Source organism: Abramis brama (genome assembly GCF_963993115.1).
Source record: "Abramis brama genome assembly, chromosome: 18".
Lineage (NCBI taxonomy): Eukaryota > Metazoa > Chordata > Actinopteri > Cypriniformes > Leuciscidae > Abramis > Abramis brama.
In genome coordinates, this window is record NC_139980.1 from 17,522,666 (window position 1) to 17,543,493 (window position 20,828).

The 20,828-nt window shown below is 36.8% G+C and overlaps 1 protein-coding gene across 1 annotated transcript in view; it reads left to right on the forward strand.

Annotated features, from left to right (window-relative positions):
- Window positions 1–18,046, forward strand: part of LOC311068733 (uncharacterized protein C14orf132) — a 28,043-nt gene extending 9,997 nt beyond the window's left edge. The window contains exon 2 of the mRNA XM_084091358.1: window positions 15,050–18,046. Coding sequence (XP_083947484.1) covers window positions 15,050–15,280 — 231 coding nt within the window. The 3' untranslated portion in view covers window positions 15,281–18,046. The remainder of the gene's footprint in view (window positions 1–15,049) is intronic.
- The last annotated feature ends 2,782 nt before the right edge of the window (window positions 18,047–20,828 follow it).

Consider the following 20,828-nt stretch of genomic DNA (forward strand, 5'->3'; position numbering starts at 1 on the left):
CAAAGGAATAATTACTTTGGTTAATTTGAAAAATAAATAAAAATAAATAAAGTGATGTTCAGTGATTTATATAAAAAGAAAAAACGATCTGCATTTAAATTTCCACAGATATCCCACAATGAGAATTATGAATCATATTTTGTGTTCAAACCTTAGAAAAGTAGACTTGTTTGATAATTCTGTCTTTCACCTTTATCTCTGCTTTTCTCATTGCATATCTGCATGCAGTGTGTAACAGCCACTTGTGGCAAAGGCCTTTATCTCTTCATGGCATGAGGGCTATCAGACTCTGAAAAGATTTCATTTCTAACATGCAGAAACTCATTAGTCAACATCAATGCATGTTATCTTGGCAGAGCTGAAGGACTGGGGTTCTTTTTTCTGTTCTTGGTCTCCTTTAATTTCCTAGTTTAACTGCTTAAATTGATAGAAAGTCAAGTGGTCACACTTCATTCTGCCTTCAACAACTAGATTCTTGTTTCCCTTGTTTCCCTTTTTTGAGTTAGTGGATTATTACAGTGGATATGAGTATTAGCCTATTACTTGGAATATATTCATATCGCATTTCTCTTTATATCGCTGGGCTGTTCTCTTTAACTCTCATTTCTAGCCAATGTTCTCTTAAGTTTCATAGCATTTACATAATTTAAAAGCTTCCTTTTCCTTCCAGAAGTGGCTGAAGATGAGATCAGTCCAAACCCTCTGCAAATTGCTCCAACTCTTTTCCATTTTTGCAGCCCTCTCTCTGGAGGATGAAGAGTAATTGTTATTCTGTGAAAGAAAAGCTTTGGTTTGAGAGCACGACCATTGGCTTGGATAGATGAGGACTGTTTTGTGTCTTGCCACATAATGTAAAACAGCTTTTAGCATATGCCACTACAGTAGACTAAGGCTAAATTACACTCCGTCCTTCTGTATCATTTATAGGCTGAGACAGAAGAGTAATAGAGTAGGAAAAACAGCAAGCTCTGTCTTGAAACAGAATTAAAATGTTAAATCAATACACACAAATTTCTTCTGAACCATACAACCTTACGCTTACTGAACTCTCACTAATCATGCTACATACACGTCTACATTTAGTTTAAACTTTGATTTTATTTTCTGCTAATAAACATTAAAATTTAAATAGACAAATTTGGGGTTGCAAAATTATCATGAACTAAATATATCATGCTGGGGTGTTGCAAAAACGGAAAACAACTTCTGAATTATTTAATTCTCATAAACTCAAAGTACACTTAAAAAACACGGATAAGGGCTGCGTTTCCCGAAACCTTCGTCGTTCTTAAGTTACACTTTAAGCAATACCTCATCGTTAATACGTGTTTCCCGAAACGTTCTTAGGTAAGTATACCTCCTGTAAGTCATGCGTTCGGAAGGTTGGTCTGGACCACTCTATACGAATATAATTCTGAAGTTTTAATACACCCAGACAGTGTTTAATTAGGCGAATTCAAGTGTTTTCATGCAAAGAATAAAAGTGTCATTACACTGATTGTTGTTAGATTTTAATTATATTATCCAAAGGTACATCATCTGGCAAACCATTAAAGGATTAATAGTCTATTTAAAGGGAATGATTGTGGTGGGGAGTTTGCTCAAACGATTTGCTGGCAGCGATACAGCGAATAGTTGTTCTAAAAGACGGCGCCGTCTGCGGAGCGCTTTTAAAGGCCAGTGAAAACATAGGCTACTGTCAGTTAAGTCCTATTCAGACGCTAATTGTTTCTCATGGGCTCATGTATTTTAAACATTTACAGGGGTAAGTCTGTGATTTTATTGCCATCCAAATCCATAATGTCAGTGTTTTTTCTCACCCAACCTGTGTAAAAATCCCTGGCCAAATTAATACCTAGGCCTACTGTTTTTTGACAAACAGGTCGTGTGGTAATTTAACTGCCGCCTGAATCCACATCTCTGAGTTTACAAGAAGAGATTCAAAATTTACTGTTTAAATCCTTTTTGATCACTGCCGAACACCGTACGTGAGATGTACATTTTTATTACTGAAATGCTGGAAAGTATTTACAAGAACAATATTTCATCGCAGCTCCACCTCAGCGAACAAAAATGGGAAAGAGAAGAAAGCACGTAAAAATTTTAAATGGTTATGGCAGCAATATATGATACAATTTTAAAATGTGTAGGCTAGGCTATTATAGGCTAGTATAGTTTGGATTATTTTTTGTAATATCCCATGAGTCCAAATAAATGCAATTTCAACTATTTCTGAAGTGCTTCTTTTATAAAGAACACCGCTTTCTCACATAATGCAGTGAAACAGCCCCTGCACGAGAGAATAATTGATTCTCGAGCCATCGATATCAACCAATTCAGCACCATCGCCACAGACAGTACCGGGTAACGTCGCACGTAAGAAGGGATATCTTAAGCAGCTTCCTAAGGTATGGTTCGGGGAACACGCCTAGAAATGGTATACCTTTAGTTAAGTTATACCTTAAGAGTCTTCGTAGCACGCTAAGAGACAACGTTATCGGGAAACGCAGCCCAGAACAACACCAATGTAACTAATGACGAGAACAGACAAAGAGCAACTGAAACAAAGGCTTTCTAAATACACAGGGAGATCGTCATTGTAACTCAGAATAGGTGCAACTTTCAGTAACTAAGGACACAAATACGGGAATCAAACAGGCAGGAAAACTGGAACAAAGGAAACATGCACAAAACACAGGAAAACATAACATAACACTGACAATATACAGTTGTAATCGAAATTATTCAACCCCCTTTGCTGATCAAGTTTAGTGGCAAAATTTACAGACTTTCAGCTGTTTGCAATGAACAAATCAAACAAAAGTAACTGAAATAGCTCAACACAACAAATGTGTCTAGTGGTTTCCCCAAATTCAACTGAAGATGCAACTTTTAATGACTTTTGCAGTCTCAAAATTATTCAACCCCTTCATGGCAAGCATCTTTAGTACTTTTGTTTTTATGACGTGCTGCAAATGAGATGTATAACCAGACACCAGCTTCTGGCAGCGTTTCTGGGGAATCTGAGCCCATTCTTCATGACCAATGGCCTCCAGTTCAGTAATATTCTTGGTTTTGTGTGCTGCAACTGCCTTCTTCAAATCCCACCAAATATTTTCTATGGTGTTCAAGTCAGGTGACTGTGATGGCCACTGTAGAAACTTCCTGGATTCTTCTGCAACCAAGCCTTGGTGGAATTTGAGGAAAGCTTGGGATCATTGTCCTGTTGGAAGGTCCAATGATGCCCAAGCTTCAGCTTCCTCATGAAGTTTTTTCCTGGAGTTTCTGATACTTCAATGAATCCATCTAGCCTTCCAGACGCTGCAGGTTTCCAATGCCAGAGGATACAAAGTAGCCCCAGAGAATCACCGAGCCCCACCATGCTTAACTGTAGACAGAGTGATCTTTTCAGCATATACTTCATTCTTCTTCCTCCAGACATACTGCTGATCCATAGAGACGAAAAGTTCCAGTTTTGTTTCATCGCTCCATAGAATAGAATCCCAAAACATCTGTGGCTTATTTATATGATTTTGAGCTATTTTATTGTGCTTTTTTGGTCAGTAGTGGTGTAGTCTTGGAGTTCTGGCATGCATTTACCACGCACCTTACTGTGCAAGCTGAAACCTCAGTGCCTGTTGCCACCCAGTCTTGCTGCAGGTCTTTTGCAGTCATTCAAGTTTTTTATTATTATTATTTATTATTATTCAATTTAATAAATAAAATAAACAAGAAAATTCCTGTAACAAAGTTGTGTGAAAATTTGAAAATATAATATCATAACTGAAATTACATTGAATCATCAAGTCAATTAAAAATGATCAATTATCAATTAAAAATAATATGTAAAAATTGGATACAATCAAAAAGGCTAAGATATCTGAGGTGTGTCAGTCCAAAATTATAATTTTAAGGGTTGGTTACAGACATTTAATGTGTTCAAAACTAGCTACTCATGCTAGATTATTTTTTATGTTAGAAAATTATTATTTTTTTCTTTTTTTAAAAAAAAAAAAAAAAAAAGGAATTGTGCCTCAAATGTCACTGAAAATCACCTAAACACAAATGATTTTCACAATCAGTAGCAGAACTTTTGGTCAGGAAATCTTTATACAATTCATATAGTTTGACTGACAGCAAATGCAAATGTCATGCCCTTGGTGGAAGATATCCATGGATGTATCCTATCATAAGCTTAAGGGAAACGTCCTTTCCGGCCACATCCAGTGAGACACTTCATCATTCTGAACTTTCATTCAAAGTTTGAATGCGTATTTGCAAGAATAAACCACTTTGGCAATCAGTCATTGGTAGTGATGGATTGCCGCTCTTAATCAAATCACACACTGCCAGAAGTTGAAGAGGTGCAATTTGGAATGTAACTTGATTGTGACTGGCAGGCAAAAGCACAGCAGAAGATATATTACCATATTGAGTGAATCCAAAACTATGTGAAAAGCTGCCAATCTCCTATGGCTCTGGATATTTATAAAGTCAAAACTTTTCCTGGACCCTAGTCTCCTGCTATAGCCGAGGATATGTTATTCTCTCTGGCGTTCTTTAATTTGTGGGTGCCTTGAAGGCCAAAGTGCCAGTGAACTGTACCTCAACCATAATAAACCAGAAGTTCATAAAGAAGTTGCTGAAGGAGGTTTTCTAAGACTGGAAACAAGAACAAAGAGTTGCGGCTGTGAACAGAAAAGAGGATTTTGTCTAAAAAATGTGACATAAAATAGAACGAGGGAAAAAATAGCTTTGAGCCCTGCTGTACAGGAGCGCATTGTCTTTGGCACAGCGATAACACCTGTCTGAAGGAATGAGGCTTCATCATACTGACAACAATCCATTGACATTATAATAATATTGTAATAAATTAAGGGAGAGTGGGGTAAGCTGTGCCAAATTTTACTACTTAGTTGTCCTTCAGGCACTGAACAATGACGAATGATGATGAGATCGAAAAGAAAGCATGCACACACATCTATCCATAGAAAAATGATTTCTCCATGAAAATTTGGTCCTGAAACATATATTGGCACAAAATATTTAGACCTAAATTGAAGATTTATGTATTTGAATTGCCTATAAAATTTCCATCCATTTGGATTACACAGTTTTAACATAAACTAAACTTAATATGAAGCATATTTGTAATACATTAATACATACATGAGACAGGTAACATCTGTTGTAGTTCTTATAAACTGAAAGTGGTTTACATATACACAATAACAGTTTATTTATCATTAAAAAAAAACTAACTGAATATTGTTTGTTCCACAGCTATTTAACCCTGCTCATACTTTTAACTGAATAAATGTAAATGTAATTTTTTTTTTTTTTTTTTTTTTTTTTTTTTTTACAATAAACAGATTGTATGCTGATTATTTGGATATTAACATATTGTAATGGTATTTGTAATTTAAGAAGTGTGCTTATTTATTTGTTTGTTTGCATTAGGAGGCACAATTTACTATCAGTTAGTTACACAACTTACCCCGAACCATCTTAATTTATACATTGGTTTTATACATTCACCAACATGCATGATAAATTTTTTTAGACTTGAAATTAATTTTACCTGTATGATGGAGATAAGTGTTTACAGGTAGATACTTTATTTTGACATTATAAAAATGATATTATATATATATATATATATATATATTTATATATATATATATATATATATATATATATATATATATATATATATATATATATATATATATATATATATATATGAAGAGTTCAGATGCAAAAGCCTCTAAGTGCCATCTGAAATTTTCTTCTAGAATGATCATTTTTAGCAAGCTCGTATATTGAAGTTCAGTAATTTCAGTTAAATTGCAATGAAAATGACCTATTAGTTGTCACTTAAGTGAAATTACTGAGCTTAAAGATATGAGCTTGATAAAAATGATCATTCTATCAGAAAATTTCAGATGGCACTTAGAGGCTTTTGCATCTGAACTCTTCATATATATATATATATAAATATATATATATATATATATATATATATAAAAAGCTTAGCACTTCTGTCTGTTACATCTTTCAATTTCTAAATATGAAATTAAATTCTTTCAATTAAAAAATTGGCATGTGATTAGAATGTTTAGGTTGGAGAACGTTAGAGTAGAGAAGAAAAAAAAAAGTAGCGAAAGTTGAGATTCAGAATATCAGGGCAGGACAGGAATAGTTTGTTATTGGTGCATGTGAGTTCATGAGTAAGTAGACTGAATAAAGAAGCCATGGACATCTATAAATATGCGGTTTAAGTGGGTATGCATTTGTTTGGGTTTGTTATCTTATTTTGTATTAGGTGCTTCTGTCCAGAGTGCCTATTCACTATTGTGAGCCCGTGGGCTCTTAGCAGTTTTGTTTTGTTTTTTTTCGCTCAGAGCAGAGGCTACAGAAAGCATGGGAATCATTAAGACTTAATGCAGCTCTCTGAATGGTATTGAGCTCCAGGCAACTAATTTCAACCACTGCCTCTGCAGTGACAAGATACTGAGTTCATGTGACAGTTGCATTGTATGAAAGCCTTCATATCAAATGTTCATGTAGCATTTCTTTCCCTGCATATTTCAGATTTGTTTTACATATACAGTATACTGTATATATATATAAAATCCATAACAAAGCATCATCAATATGAAATTAAATGTTTTCAAACAAAATACATTAATTTTACTTGCATAAATTAATTGCATATTACTTTCATATGAAAAACAATGATGATGATAAACGTCTCGGGTTACGACTGTAGCCCTTGTTCCCTTAGAAGGGAACGAGTTGCTGCGTCAAATGATGACACTTTGGGGAACGCCTTCAGCGTAACTGCATCTGAAGCACGTGTGCAACTAGTCCAGTCCTGATTGGTAGTGATGGCAATTTCAAAACACTGCTTCATGAAGCTTCAAAACCTTTACAAATCTTTTGTTCCGAATCAATGGTTCGGAGCTTGTATCAAACTGCCAGAGTCACGTGATTTCAGTAAACGAGGCTTCATTACGTCATAACTAGGACTGGGAATCAATTAAAAAAATTAACTAATTAATTGCACAATTTGCTGCAATTAATTGCAATTAATTGCATTTCCCCCAAGCTTGTAATCATCAATATTTAAACTTGAATCACAGAAAATAGCCCTATGTTATACATCAATATATCAATATATTATTCTTTTTCAATAATCATTCAACATAATCAATTTAACAGATTTTTATTTTATTTTTTACTAATTATCAAAATAAAATATAGTCCTACAAAGCTATTATTACCAGAGCATGTGATCAGAGCAGGTCATTTTACCATTGTTGCCCAGCATTGCTATACCAGCTCAGCAAACAGAAGTCTACTACTGAGAAATTTCACGTTATTTGAGCGACTTTGCTTTTCCAGTGTGTGATCGGCACATGATTGGAGTGTTTGGGCCATTAACGACAGAGCAGAACCATAGACTGTAAAAAATATGGACAAAGCGTCTGTGACATCACCCATAGACTTTCTGAAGAACGATTTTGAAGCCGTTTATGGGGGGTATGGGCGGCGCCATCTTGGAAAATCTTGGTAAATCCTAACCCCGCCCACCTTCTGGCCAATCCATGGGTAAAGGACGCGAGTCCGGTTATTCCAAGTACAGAACAGCGAGTGTCACTCAGCTTGCTCTGCTACTCCGGTTATCTCTGTATGTATATTTTAGGCAACGAAATATGTTATAAAACACCATACTAACTCTTTTCATTTTCATATAAAGAAATCTTAAACATTATAGCCACACAAATGTGGTTCAGGCAACGCGTATTGATTATATTCACTGCATATAACGTTTGCCTATTTATAACAAAACGAAATATAAAACACAAACCTGCCTCTTTTCGTTTAAATATAATATAAAAATATGAAACATTTTAATATGGTCCAGGCAATATGTGCATTTGTACTAAACAACAGATGTTGCAGCAAACAACATTACAGATCATCTTCGTTGTATTAAAATTTAAAATGACAAAACTCAGTCCAGTCTCTTTTTGTTAAATTTCAGTGTTATCAATATTAGCTATTATAAAAGTATAAGTAAATGGTACAAGAAGCTATACAAATAAAGCAAACAATTCAGTCAAACATACAAAGTCAGCGCTCTAGTCTAACCATACAACCGTAAAGTTAAATAGCTTATAAAGTTATGAAACTTCCCCTCAGCCAAAACGATTGGCCAGGGAACAAATTATAGATTCACGAGACCAACAATTGCCCGTTAGATATACACAAGACGAATTATATCTTATGTTTAACCACTACAGAGACGCCAGAGTCAGCGGCAAACGTCAGAACGACTAGCCGAGGAAAGGCTGTTCCAGGCGGGGTACATGAGCGGCGAGCGTCCGCTGATCGTCTGGATCTCACAACCTGGATACAATTTTCATAAATCTTTATAAATAAACCACAGATTTGAGCTTTAAACAACTACATTCTCGCCTGAAAAACTCTTAAAACTACATTTCATGATACAGAAACAGTAGTATTATATTTCAACTGTATATTAAAAAATGGCGCTTCTTATGTTGTCATTCTCCTTGGCGCAGCCTATGCTCGTTATCAGCTGTCAATCAAGCTGTCAATCAAAGTTAACCACGCCCTTATTTGTCATACATTTTATATCTAAATAGGATCTAAACTAACGAGTTAGAAAAAAATCCACCCCCCTCACAGTTGTCAGGCACTCGGAACCTATCGAAAAATACAATAAAAGTCCATGGGACCAACCTGTAAAAACATGAATTTATGCTGTGAAAACGGACATTTTAACATGGGGTCTATGGACATTTGCTCCCTTTTGGGACCTCCCTCTAGCGGATTTTCGATGTATTGCAGTTTTTCGCACTTCCGGGTAGGCTTCATTTTTCAGATTAGAATGTTGCCGCTTGAGCAGAACGCACAGTGCAAACACGGAGCCGAATATTGAGCAGAGAGCCGACACACACACACACGGAACGGAGATCGCGGCGCACACACGGAGCGGAAAAGACCCGCTCATGAAAGCTGGGCGGGAATGAAACCTGATCGCCGAACACGGAGGGGCGGGACGGGATATTTTCGGCCTTTTCAATAGCAGCCACAACAGGAAATCTTTAAAACCAGGCAAAAAAAAAGTGCTGCGTTAAATGCGTTGTTTTTTTTTAACGCGTTAAACATCTCAAATTAATCGCAAAGATTAACGCGTTAATTCCCCCAGCCCTAGTCATAACTGTTTCGAAACGTTTCGAAATTTTAATGGTTCACCTCTGAACCAATGATCTCTGTGGGTTGTACCTGATAACTGATAAAATGTATACATTTGTAGACGTTTTAATTAGACATTAGTATAATTAAAATGAGTAATGGAAGTTAATAGTCTCTTATTGCCTTTTAGCTAGGCCATTCACAGAACAAACAAAACAAACCCTGACAATTGGTAAAATAACATATAGACACTTGATAATCTTATTAGATGATTAGATAATTGCATTTGAAAGATTTTACTTTCAATGAAAAAAATTTGCAATAGATTTGTAAAAGGTGTTTTCATGCATGTTTGGCCTGGGTTTTTGTTGCATTTACACTGTTCTGACCACTAGGGGTCACCGACAAAGCCTCAGCTAACTCTGTACCATGGAATCCGGCCCCACGGGGCAGGATGCTTAAGGGAGAACCAGAGCAGACAGTGGGTCATCTCTTGTGATGCCAGATCGCGCGTGTCACCTCCCGAAGTTTTAACGCGGGCAGGAAGACACCCTCTTTCAGCTGTGCTTATACTAACATTTCAAGTTCCTACGGGACAAACAACACCAAATAGGACAGACAGTTCAACACAGAGCACTTGCTAAAAAGCAAAAACTGACATTTCTGCATTGCCGGCCTCCCTTTGTAGTTTCCGCCTTATGCTGTCACACGTCACAAGGTGACACAGCACCAATCAGGATTGGATTAGTTGCACACATGCTTCAGACGCAGTCACACTGAAGGCGTTCCCCAAAGTGTTGTCATACGAAGCAGCGTGAGTTCCCTCAAAAGGGAACAGCTTGAATCTCCTTTTCATGCTGCAATGCTACATCGATTGGTGGCAGCAATTGAAATGTGAACTTTTTCTTTTCCAAATCCTCTCTCTTTTTTCAAAATTAGACTATTTGGTCTATGAACTTTTGCTCTGCAAAAACACTTTAAGACATTCAATTGTTTGTCATTTTAATTTACTGTAATAGAGGAAAATGCAAAGGAACAGCTTCATTTGACAGTAAAGTGCTCCGTTTGGTTAAGAGTTATTTTAAAGTCTTGAATATTTGATATCCAAAAATAGGAAATTCTTAAGACTGGCATCTCATAATGGGATTTAAAGCCTTTAGTTTTAACCAACAATAAAAAAACACAATAAAATCATAAAAGTAGTCACACTATATTCCATGTCCTCTCAAGCTACATTATAGTAGTTATTCACTGACAATAGTGAGCTATTAATCACTGCAATTTGACCATTAAGTGGTCAAAATAAAATAATTTATTCAATCGTTCTGGTTGGTTTTGTGTATTGGATCAGTTGATTCATTGAAAATATTAAATTCAAAAGAACAATTTGTTAGATTTGTTCACAAATCACCTACTCTTTTTGAACGTGCCAAATGAGAGCTCAGTATATCAGTCTATTTCTCACACAAACCTATCATACTGCTTCAGAAAACTTGGAATATATAGTACACAGGTTGTAATGAATCCTTTATGATGCTCTTGTGGTGTTTTTTAGTCATTTTTGTCATTTTGAAAGCTCCAGCATTTATTCACTTTCATTATATTAAAAAGCATGCAGAAAATTAAATAGTAAATAATGGCAGATTTTTTTTAATGTTTTATGTACTTATGTACCTCGGTGCTTATTAGTACAGAATGTGAATTTATACTTCCACTCTTGATTGCATGCATGGATTCATATGCTACCTTTTGTACAATGTTATTACATAAAAAGGAGAAATGTGTAAGGAAAATCTCTGCACTCTGAAAATGTTCTATTTAGAATCCCAGTGAACATCCTCATTCTGATTTATTAGCACTGTTATTTATGTGTACGTCAGTTTTTATGTTTCAAAAGGATGAGAGAAGGTTTTTCTCCTCAAAGATTGATGTAGTTGTTCTGTCAGTGAGGAGCAGCAGGTGCAGTGCTGTATCGATTGCTGCCTAGTTACCTCTGTTTTACACTGACTTCAATAATCAGCCAATCACTGAACTCTGAGTCATACATCAACATAACATCTCAAAATAGGCCTAATTTTGAGGGGCAGTTTACACGACACAGTTTTCAACAAAAAACTGAAAACTTTATATGCGTTTTGGCTGTTCATGTACACGACAACGCCGTTTTGGGGTCCTGAAAAAACAAAGTTTTGAGAAAGGTATTCAAACTGCAAGTTTTTTTTTTTTTTTAACTATACCCTTATCAATATCATCTCTGTGTAAACTACAAAAATATATACTACTGTATATATAAATAAAACCTATTCCATTTTTAGTACATCGTCGTGTAAACGTACTCTAAGTAATATGAAAACCTCACATTCTGCTCTGCTTCCCTGGTCTTAATATAAGCCGGGCAGACTATAATTCACTTGTGTTTTCGCCTTAAGCGAAATGAAAAACATTGCTGTCAAAACTAACAAAATGCACAGCAGCATGACATAGTGAATTATTAATTGTATATTAAATAAATATGTATTCGAATTAAAAAAAAAGATGTTATATAAAAATGTTACATACATGTTTGTGGTAGAATTGGCACCGGCACCAGCATGTATACTGTAGTAAACAGACATTGTTCAATATTATTTGCCAATTTGTTTTGTGTGTGTGTGTGTGTGTGTGTGTGTGTGTGTGTATTCATGTTTTTCTATCCCGGAGGGAACTTCAACCTGAATGCACACAGACTCATGGGGACTCGTGTCACAGTGGGGACCTAAATAGAGGTCCCCATTGGTAAACAAGCTTATAAATCATACAGAATGAGTTTTTTTGGAAATGTAAAAAATGATGAAAGTTTTCTGTGATGGGTAGGTTTAGGGGTAGGGTTAGTGTAAGGAGATAGAATATACAGTTTGTACAGTATAAAAACCATTAAGTCTATGGAGAGTCCCCACAAAGATATGTGTGTGTGTGTGTGTGTGTGTGTGTGCGTGCGTGCGTGCGTGCGTGCGTGTGTGCGTGCGTGTGTGTGTGTGTGTGTGTGTGTGTTTGTGTGATTCCTGAAAATGATTTGAATATGTTGTAGATACAGCTTAAAAAGTGTTCAGCCATGAGTGAAATGACACATTATAAACAATTATACTCTGAGATGGATGATTCATAATGTTGCCTTCAGATATGTCGTCTTTGCTTTTGTTTATCAGCTCATGATGGTTCACTGGTAGCCGCTCATACACAGTTAAGTTTGTCATCCTTCTTAATTCACAGCGTCCTTGCCTCCATCATTCATTGTTCTCTTCTGTCACCAGTTGCCATAGTGAAGCAGAACAAGGATCCGTCTGTGTATGTGTGAAGTGTGCAGCTTGTAAGGGTTCACACCCACAAACCAGCACAGACAGGTGTGCATGTCAGGCTGAATCGAGAGGAATGAAATTGGCCATCTTTGGGTTCTTTGTGATATTTTTACCCTGGTGGTGAGCGTCTTTTCATCTTGGCTCAGTGGAGGCTGTCAGACTCTTTACTGCCCCATGCAGCTTTTGATCAGTCTTAAAACACCTCAGACAGTCCTCTCAAATCTGGTTTGTTATTCGCTCTTATTCACATTCTCGCTTTAATCATCAACATGCAACTTGTTAGACAATTTGTTGTGAAGGTTGTGGAAATGACAGCTCTGCTTTGTGAATGACTAAAAAGGAGCATTTTCGAGGACAAGGGCTATTAAACAGTCAAGTTTTGTCAAATATAAAATGCAATTCATTTGTAACATGTTTTATCTTTATCTTTATGAAGAAGCCCCAGAGAGATGATGGTATATGTCAGCCATAGGGAGATGGCTATAGTTAGCAAAATTGGAATAGAGGTATATTTCTTGCATTTGACGTGAAAAGTCGTAGGTTTAAAATCTCACTTAACAAAAATAATAATAATAATAATAGCAGTGATTATGATTTATTATTAATATTAACCTTTTTTTCTATTTATAAAATTCGTCCACAATTTCAAATATCTGTCAGTGGATAATGGGTGCATTAACTGTTAACAAGATATGTACGATAATAAGAGTTAAAAAGAGACGTACGTAAACTTACTCCCTTGTATGTGAATGTCTGCAGCAGGCATTACTTTGAAATTAAATTTCAAATCAATAACAAATTCAATAGTAAACAAGACAATTAAATCTCAGAAAATGCCTTTCTTCCAATAAAACTACTCCAATAAAATGAGGTGTTCTGGTGATCTAGTCCTATTTCATAAAAACACATTTCTAAATTAAGTAATTCATAGTGTTTAAAATAGTTAAAATAACATAATTCATCATATTTCAACTTTTTAACAAATAGCCAAAATCCTAATAGGATATCTATCTTCATTATCCTCAAAGAAATTCATGGGTAATTACAATTTAGATTTAGATTGGTTTTCTTTCTTCTTTTTTTTTTTTTTTTTGCTACACCACACACAAATATATGACAGATTGCAGACTGTATATGGGAAGCCTGTTTCCTGAGGTTATCGCTTGTGAAGGGAATTTATTTCTCTCCACAGGTTAGAAAAAAACAATTATCTTGATTTATGGAAAGTAACACATTTATTTTGAGATACATCTGCATTTGTTTCTGAGAATAAAACATCATATACCTGTTGTGTAGACTTCAGAATTCAGATCTTAAAAAGAGGTCTAGTTACATTATTTAGACACCTCAAAAATAAATAAAATAATAATCCGATAAGACTTTAGCATTTCTCCTGCTTCTTAAACAGTGTATATTTGACAGATGCTGTTTAATCAAAGCGACTCACACTGCGTTCAATTTATATATTTTCAGTAATACAGTTTATATTTTATCAGCTACATCAGTAATTCTGTAGCCAAGGTCTGCACTTTAATTAATTGAATTAGAGTTAGTTAATTAAAATAAAAAGTTTGGCGTTAGTGTCATTTTTATTTGCAATAAATCTACCAAAACCAAAATGTATAGATCCATTGCAAATTTACTAAAACTGGCACATGATGAAATAAATAAATGCTGTTATTTTGAATTTTCTATTTATCAAATAATCCTGACAAAAATGTGTCATGGTTTCCACAGAAATATTAAGCAGCAAAACGTTTTTCAACATTGAAAATAATAATAATAAACCTTACCAATCTCAAACTGAATGGTATTCTACTATATACAGTACTGTATATATTATTGAGATGAATGTAAAAATGGCCTTTATGTAGTTTTTGTTTAATTACATTTGACTCACTTAAGCAATATATTTATTTTACACTAACATGTCAAAGATGTTTAAGGAATGTTAAACATTTAGGCTAAACATTTATCAATTTAGCACTGCTAAATTGCTCTCCCCAGGCTAGGAATAAACTCATCTAAGTGCACTTATTGATTGTATCTGGAACTGTAATTGTGGCTAGCAGTCATTTCAGTGAGACTTTTACTTTAGACACTCTTTGCAACTACATGTCAACTAACTCCCATTAGAGTATTAGTTGACTGTTAGCCTAGGGTTAAGGTTAGTATAATAAGTTGACATGTAGTTGCAAAGTTACTTATAGTCAGTAGAATGTCTGTTGGGGAGCATCACAATAAAGTGTTACCAGATATTAAAGGCAGACAGTCTACTAATACTCTAACGAGAGTTAGTTGACATGTAGTTGCAAATTTACTTATAGTTAGCAAAATGTCTAAAGAGGACTATCGAATTGTTACCGAGTTTTGTAAGATGTCTATAAAGCCAGACCACGATGCACATCAGAGTGTTACTGATGTAGAAGATTGAATCATTTGGTCGTGTGGTCATCCGTCTTACCTTATCTCTTCTCCATCATCAGATTCCTGTGATGACAGGAGCCTTCATGGACTCATCGCCTCACGATGACTACAGCACGGATCACTCTCTCTTCAACTCCTCTGCTAGCGTCCATGCCGCCGCTCTGGCAGCTCACAACCAACAGGAGGAGCAACAGTCCATGTCCCGAGATGCCATATGGCTGTGGATCGCCATCACCGCCACCATCGGGAACATTATAGTGGTGGGCGTTGTTTATGCCTTTACGTTCTGACCTCTAGAATGAAACCAACTGAACTTTGGAGATAAATTCGTCCCCAAATACAGGGTGCCGGGGCCCTCATCAGACGAACAGTGTGTGCAATCATTCAAGAAAAAAAAATGTACACGGTGTTAGTTGTTTATTTTCTATTCAGAACAGTATTTAGAAGCTCCAGAAATTATTTTGTAATTTTCATGTTGAAAACTTTTTAACTAGATTGTTTGATGCTAAACAGTGTAATGTGAGGAAAATCCGCTGTTTTTATTTTTCTGAGTGGCTAATACTGCCAGACTTTTGCCAAATAATTGGTATGTGTTTTTTTTTTTTTTTTTTTTTTTTTTTGCTTTTAGTGTGTAATAAGAAATGCTTTATTAAGCTTTAAATGTCTAGAGGGCAAACGCTACTCTCTGGAAGTCATCCAGCATCCTTTTTAGAGCAGTGATGAGGGAGTTGAAATGAATCCCCAAACCTAATTTGGAAAAGTAACCATCAAATAATGTAAAAGTAGGAAGTGGAGAATGTAAGTGCCCAGAACAGGAAACTAAACCCTTTTTTTTAATACTATTAAAATATTTTAACCTTGGTCTAAAACAGATAATAAACGATAAAAGCATTTAAATATTTCTTAATTCATGGGGAATTTTTACACATTGGTTTATTTTTTATGTATTATTTAATTTTTTGACCCCAGGATACATCAATTTGGAGACAATCTCTTCACTTAAATATCCACATAGTAAAATCACCAATTTTAGTTAATGGAAGGTACAGTTTAACATTTAAGAAACACCACACAATGATTTTAATTAAAACCTGCATTCCAGTAAATGATTTCATACGGATAAATCATTCCGTCCCCTTAGTTGAGGATGACAAGTGCAGCTTGTATTTGGTAGAGGTCAAAGCTTTGCTTTTAATGAGCTCAGCATAAAAAGGTGGTGGTTGCTATGGTGACTGTTTCATGCTTGTCTGGGAGAAAGTGGCTGCGGCTTCTTATCCCACCATCATACATCTTTACTGCCCGCTTGCACAAAGCAACTGTCCAAACAAACACGCATATGAAGAAATTGTATTCATGCGTAATTACGCTAATAACTTTCCTGTTGCTCATTATTATTATATATATTTTAAATATCGTTCTTAGAGCATTTCAAAGCCTTAATAAAGCATATGACTGGACCAACAATCCCTACTGAAAAGGAATTAATTGACTGCTCTAGGTTTGCTGATGCTGGCTAGTTGACCAACATGGTATTTCAAGGGAAGATAGTTTACTACTGTAGTTTAGGAACAGCAAACACACAATTTTTTTTTTTAGATTAATCAATTCTCTTTTAATTCTGATAACGCAACTGCCAATTGTTTATGAGACTTAAGGCCATTGCACACTGAGTCCGAAATTCGCATCCGAAATTTTCGCACGTTAAAAAAAAAATTCGACCTCACGTTATGTCAATCACGCTTGCACACTGTCTACGAAACTTTCGTCCGTAAAAAAAAAAAAAAATCGGATTGGGTTCGATTTTCTGCGTTATTCGCATCCACAGCCAGTGTTTTGAGAGGTTTTTTGAAAATTCAGAGCCACCGTACAAGCGAACGACAAAATCCAGAATGACGTCTGACAAGTTGATACACTATTCGTCTCACAGCACAAGTAGCCTACTGTATGAAAAACAAAATGCGGATTATAAAGACACTGAATAAAATATAACCTGTATACAGCTGTTCTGTCTGCCCAGCGCTTCCGCCGGTGTGTGTGTGTGTGTGTCCGTCCATAGACATACTGTCAGTCTCTGTTCAGGATCGAGGTTTAAAGGTTTAATAAATACGCATCGGACTCAGTGTGCAAGGTTTCTGTGCGTGACGAATTTTAAGGCTAACGAACACGAAAAAAACGCATACGAAAATTTCGGACTCAGTGTGCAATGGCCTTTAGTCTTCAGATGTCCTTAAATGTCTCCAACTAAAAAAGGTTTAGAAAGTTATTTCATACCAGTCAAATTTTTACAAACCAGTCAGATCTGCAGCATTTTCACTATAAAAACTCGCTGTAAAAACGATTTCTAATTGAGTCATTATTGACCGGACAGTTTTCAGACTGTGACGGTCACAGTATTGATCTGATCAACATACTTTAGACCTACGGTTCACTTGGATGAAATGGACTGGGACCAAGCCAAGATGATCATCTATCATCTTTTCTGCAGTGGATTGCACTAGGAGATGAAGTTGAATATATGCTGAACAGGAAAATGGCCTTCACTTTATCATTGACTTTGATTTATGGACTGGATTTCCATATGTAAAAATACTTTGCAGATAAACTGTAACTGCCACAGTGAAGTTTGATTAAGAGCTGATTGTTAATTGTGGTATATAATACGATCGAATTGGAGAGAAGATTGAAATGTCCTCCAAAGTCTCTTTTCCATTAAGGGAATAAACTGCAGTTTGCTGGTACCATTGCAGTTCCTAATAGAGGAACATCTGTTATTTAGACCAGCTCAAATCAAAATACACTAACAACAGTAAACCTTAATTTAGAAGTGTGATGCAAAGTAACAAACAATGTTCTGCTCAGCAAAAACAATGTAGATATTAAGATTTTTAGTAAAAGTCATGTCTGTTGATGTTGAGAGGTCTTTATATAGAGGCCTGATATATATTATGGCAAATGAACACTGGTGTGTTCAGCTAAATTCTGCTTCACCTGCACTGCAATGTGTTTCTTTTTGTATTGAAAAAACACTGTTGAATTAAACGAGTCATTGAACACCAGATGTGCGACTGTCATATACTTGTGATAACAAATTTTCTCATCTTTTCTGAAAATGAACTAAGCAAAACCTTGACCTCAATAATCTAGTTGTCATTAATAGAATACATTAACATGTGAGTGTCCATGTTTACAATCAGTAATCTAATCTAATACTATTTTGGAATCAGCAGCTTGGTCCACACATGAACTATAAAGGAAGAGGAAGTGAAAACAATCATGGAGAACATTTTAGGGTTATGTATTTAACCCGGTACCCTGAGATGGGAACGAGACATGGTGTTGAAGCTTTGGGAACTCGTCTGCGGAACCGGTGTCTGATGGTGTCTATCTTATTGACTGACGGCAGTCCTATGACATCACATGGAGCACCGTTTGTATACACTTCATTTCACGTCATCAACTTTGAATTGTCTGAAGAAAGACACACAGGCATGCCCAAAGCATGGCAACGTGACATAGCATATTGTTCCCATCTCAGGGAACCAGTTAACATATTTAACCATAAGACGTTCCCTTTCAAGGGAACTCGACGCTGCATTATGGTGTTGACGCAATGGGAACATTAATACCCACTACACAATGCTGAACAAATGCCTGCTAATACATAATCCATGGTACTCCTTCCATCTGAAGCTGAAGCAGACAACAAATGGGATAACTGTACAGATCCCCTTTCTGTCATATCAGCCTACTAGTCCCGTGGCCTCAGCCAAAGACAACTGTAAAGCTCTTAGAGAGCAGCCCTACCGAAGGGAGTGTGCGAGGTAACACCTCTGCAGTCAAATCCCCAGACTTAATGTGATGGAGAGGGTGACAGATGAGAGAATGTGACAGATGAGAGAATGGATCACCAAATGTGATTTGGCCTACCCCCACTAGCTCCTCATATGCGAGGCCAGCAGAGGAGGTGGACTCATTGATAACATCTGCCTCAACTCCCTCCACATCTAGTTCCACAGAACTAGATAGACATAGCCAATAACATGCTCTCAGCCAGATCAGAAGAGGGCTTCCTAACCCAGCATGAGAGCAATACGCTGATTTCACGCAGCCGCCATTTTGAAATCGAAAGTGAGGCTCCGGTGGGAAGAACCCCGGAAGTAAAGATAAACAACAATGCCTTGGACTACCAACCTGAAGCTGCTGCCGCGATTTACACTATTGAATGTTAATATCCAATATAGGATATATATATAGTTCATTCCTGCTTCTTTTTTTACTTTCTGAATTATATATATAAAAAAAAAATTAATTATAAATTAATTTCACTGTATAGTCTAAAGTATGAAAGAAATGTATGTACAGTTTTAGAATTGACACAACATCATTAAACACAACAATACGCCATCGCATTCACGACTCTCCTGTGATTAAAGGCGACACTTCCGGTTTCCTTCCCACCGGAGCCTCGCTTTCGATTTCAAAACAACGGCTGCATGAAATCAGTGTATGGAGCTAGCGGGAGGAGCATGAAGAAGGGCAACACCCTTGTCAAATTCCTCTGCCAGCTCCACCTACGATCCCTACAATCGAAGGCACCGCGGGGCCTAAATCACGTGGTGCAAACGTTTGACTCCCATTGTCAACTTATTACAGTGAGTCCTGCTCCCTAGAGAGCCAAACGCGCATGGTCCTAAACAAATAGGCAATAAGAACTTCCTGAACTGTTTAGAGCTTGCCATATTTCTTCTTTTTTTTCAGTTTTCAGATTTCAGTTTTCTATTCAAAACAATCAATAATTCACTTGGACAATCTCTTTTTTTCACATGCACACACAAAGCGGCTTCCTGAAGACAACAAAGCTGATGACATGTAATGCAGGCGCCCTTTTAAATGCATGGGTGCCCCATTTATTACATCATAGGGCATGTGTAAATGCGCCAATTGATTGGCAGACGGCAGCCCTATGACGTCACATGGAGCGCCCCAGAGTATAAAAGGGTGCCTGCCTTAGACATCATCAGCTTATTGTCTAAAGGAGACTCGCAGGCATGCCTGAAGCATGGCAATGAGACACAGCATCCACCTCTCAGGGAACTAGGGTTATATTCATAACCTGAGACGTTCCTTTTCGATGGAACTCAACACTGCGTCATAGCGTTGACGCTTTTGAAACATCAATACCCACTTCGCCATGATGAACAAGTGTCTCCATACTCCTCACAAACCTTTAGGAAACCTGTTACATAGATCCACTATGACCACACTGTCACCTCCAAGCCAAACTGGAGGGGCGACAGATGAGGGTTGGGGGTATTGCCCAGTCTTCCTAATCTGTACAAGTCAAAGGTATATAAATGCTTCCCTCATTATCATCCCCAGATCCAAACTGGAGGGGCAACAGATGAGGTAGTGGGAGGCCAGTGGCGGTATTGCCCAGTCTACCAAACCTGTACTATTCTTAAAGACAGAGCTCTGGGAAGCAGAGGGCTCAGCATGAAAACCCTCTAGAGCAAGTGGAGGCATGTCTATGCTCTATCTTAAAGACAGCTTACCAAGGAGGCTCACAGGGAGCTGCCACACTTGATATCACTGTTTAGACAGAGCTCTGGGGAGCAGAGTCCTCAGCATGACAATCCTCCAGTGTGAGAGGAGGCCTGTCTAGGCTCTACCCTAAAGACAGCTTACAGGCTCACCAATTTATATACCCTCTGTCCCCACAATCCACACCACCGCACTGCCTCAGCAAATGCAGGGTGCAGATGCTCGATTCTGATCCCTCAAGAAAAGAATCAAGCGAGAGCAGAGCTTCCCCACCATGACTCATCACAGTGTGTGCAT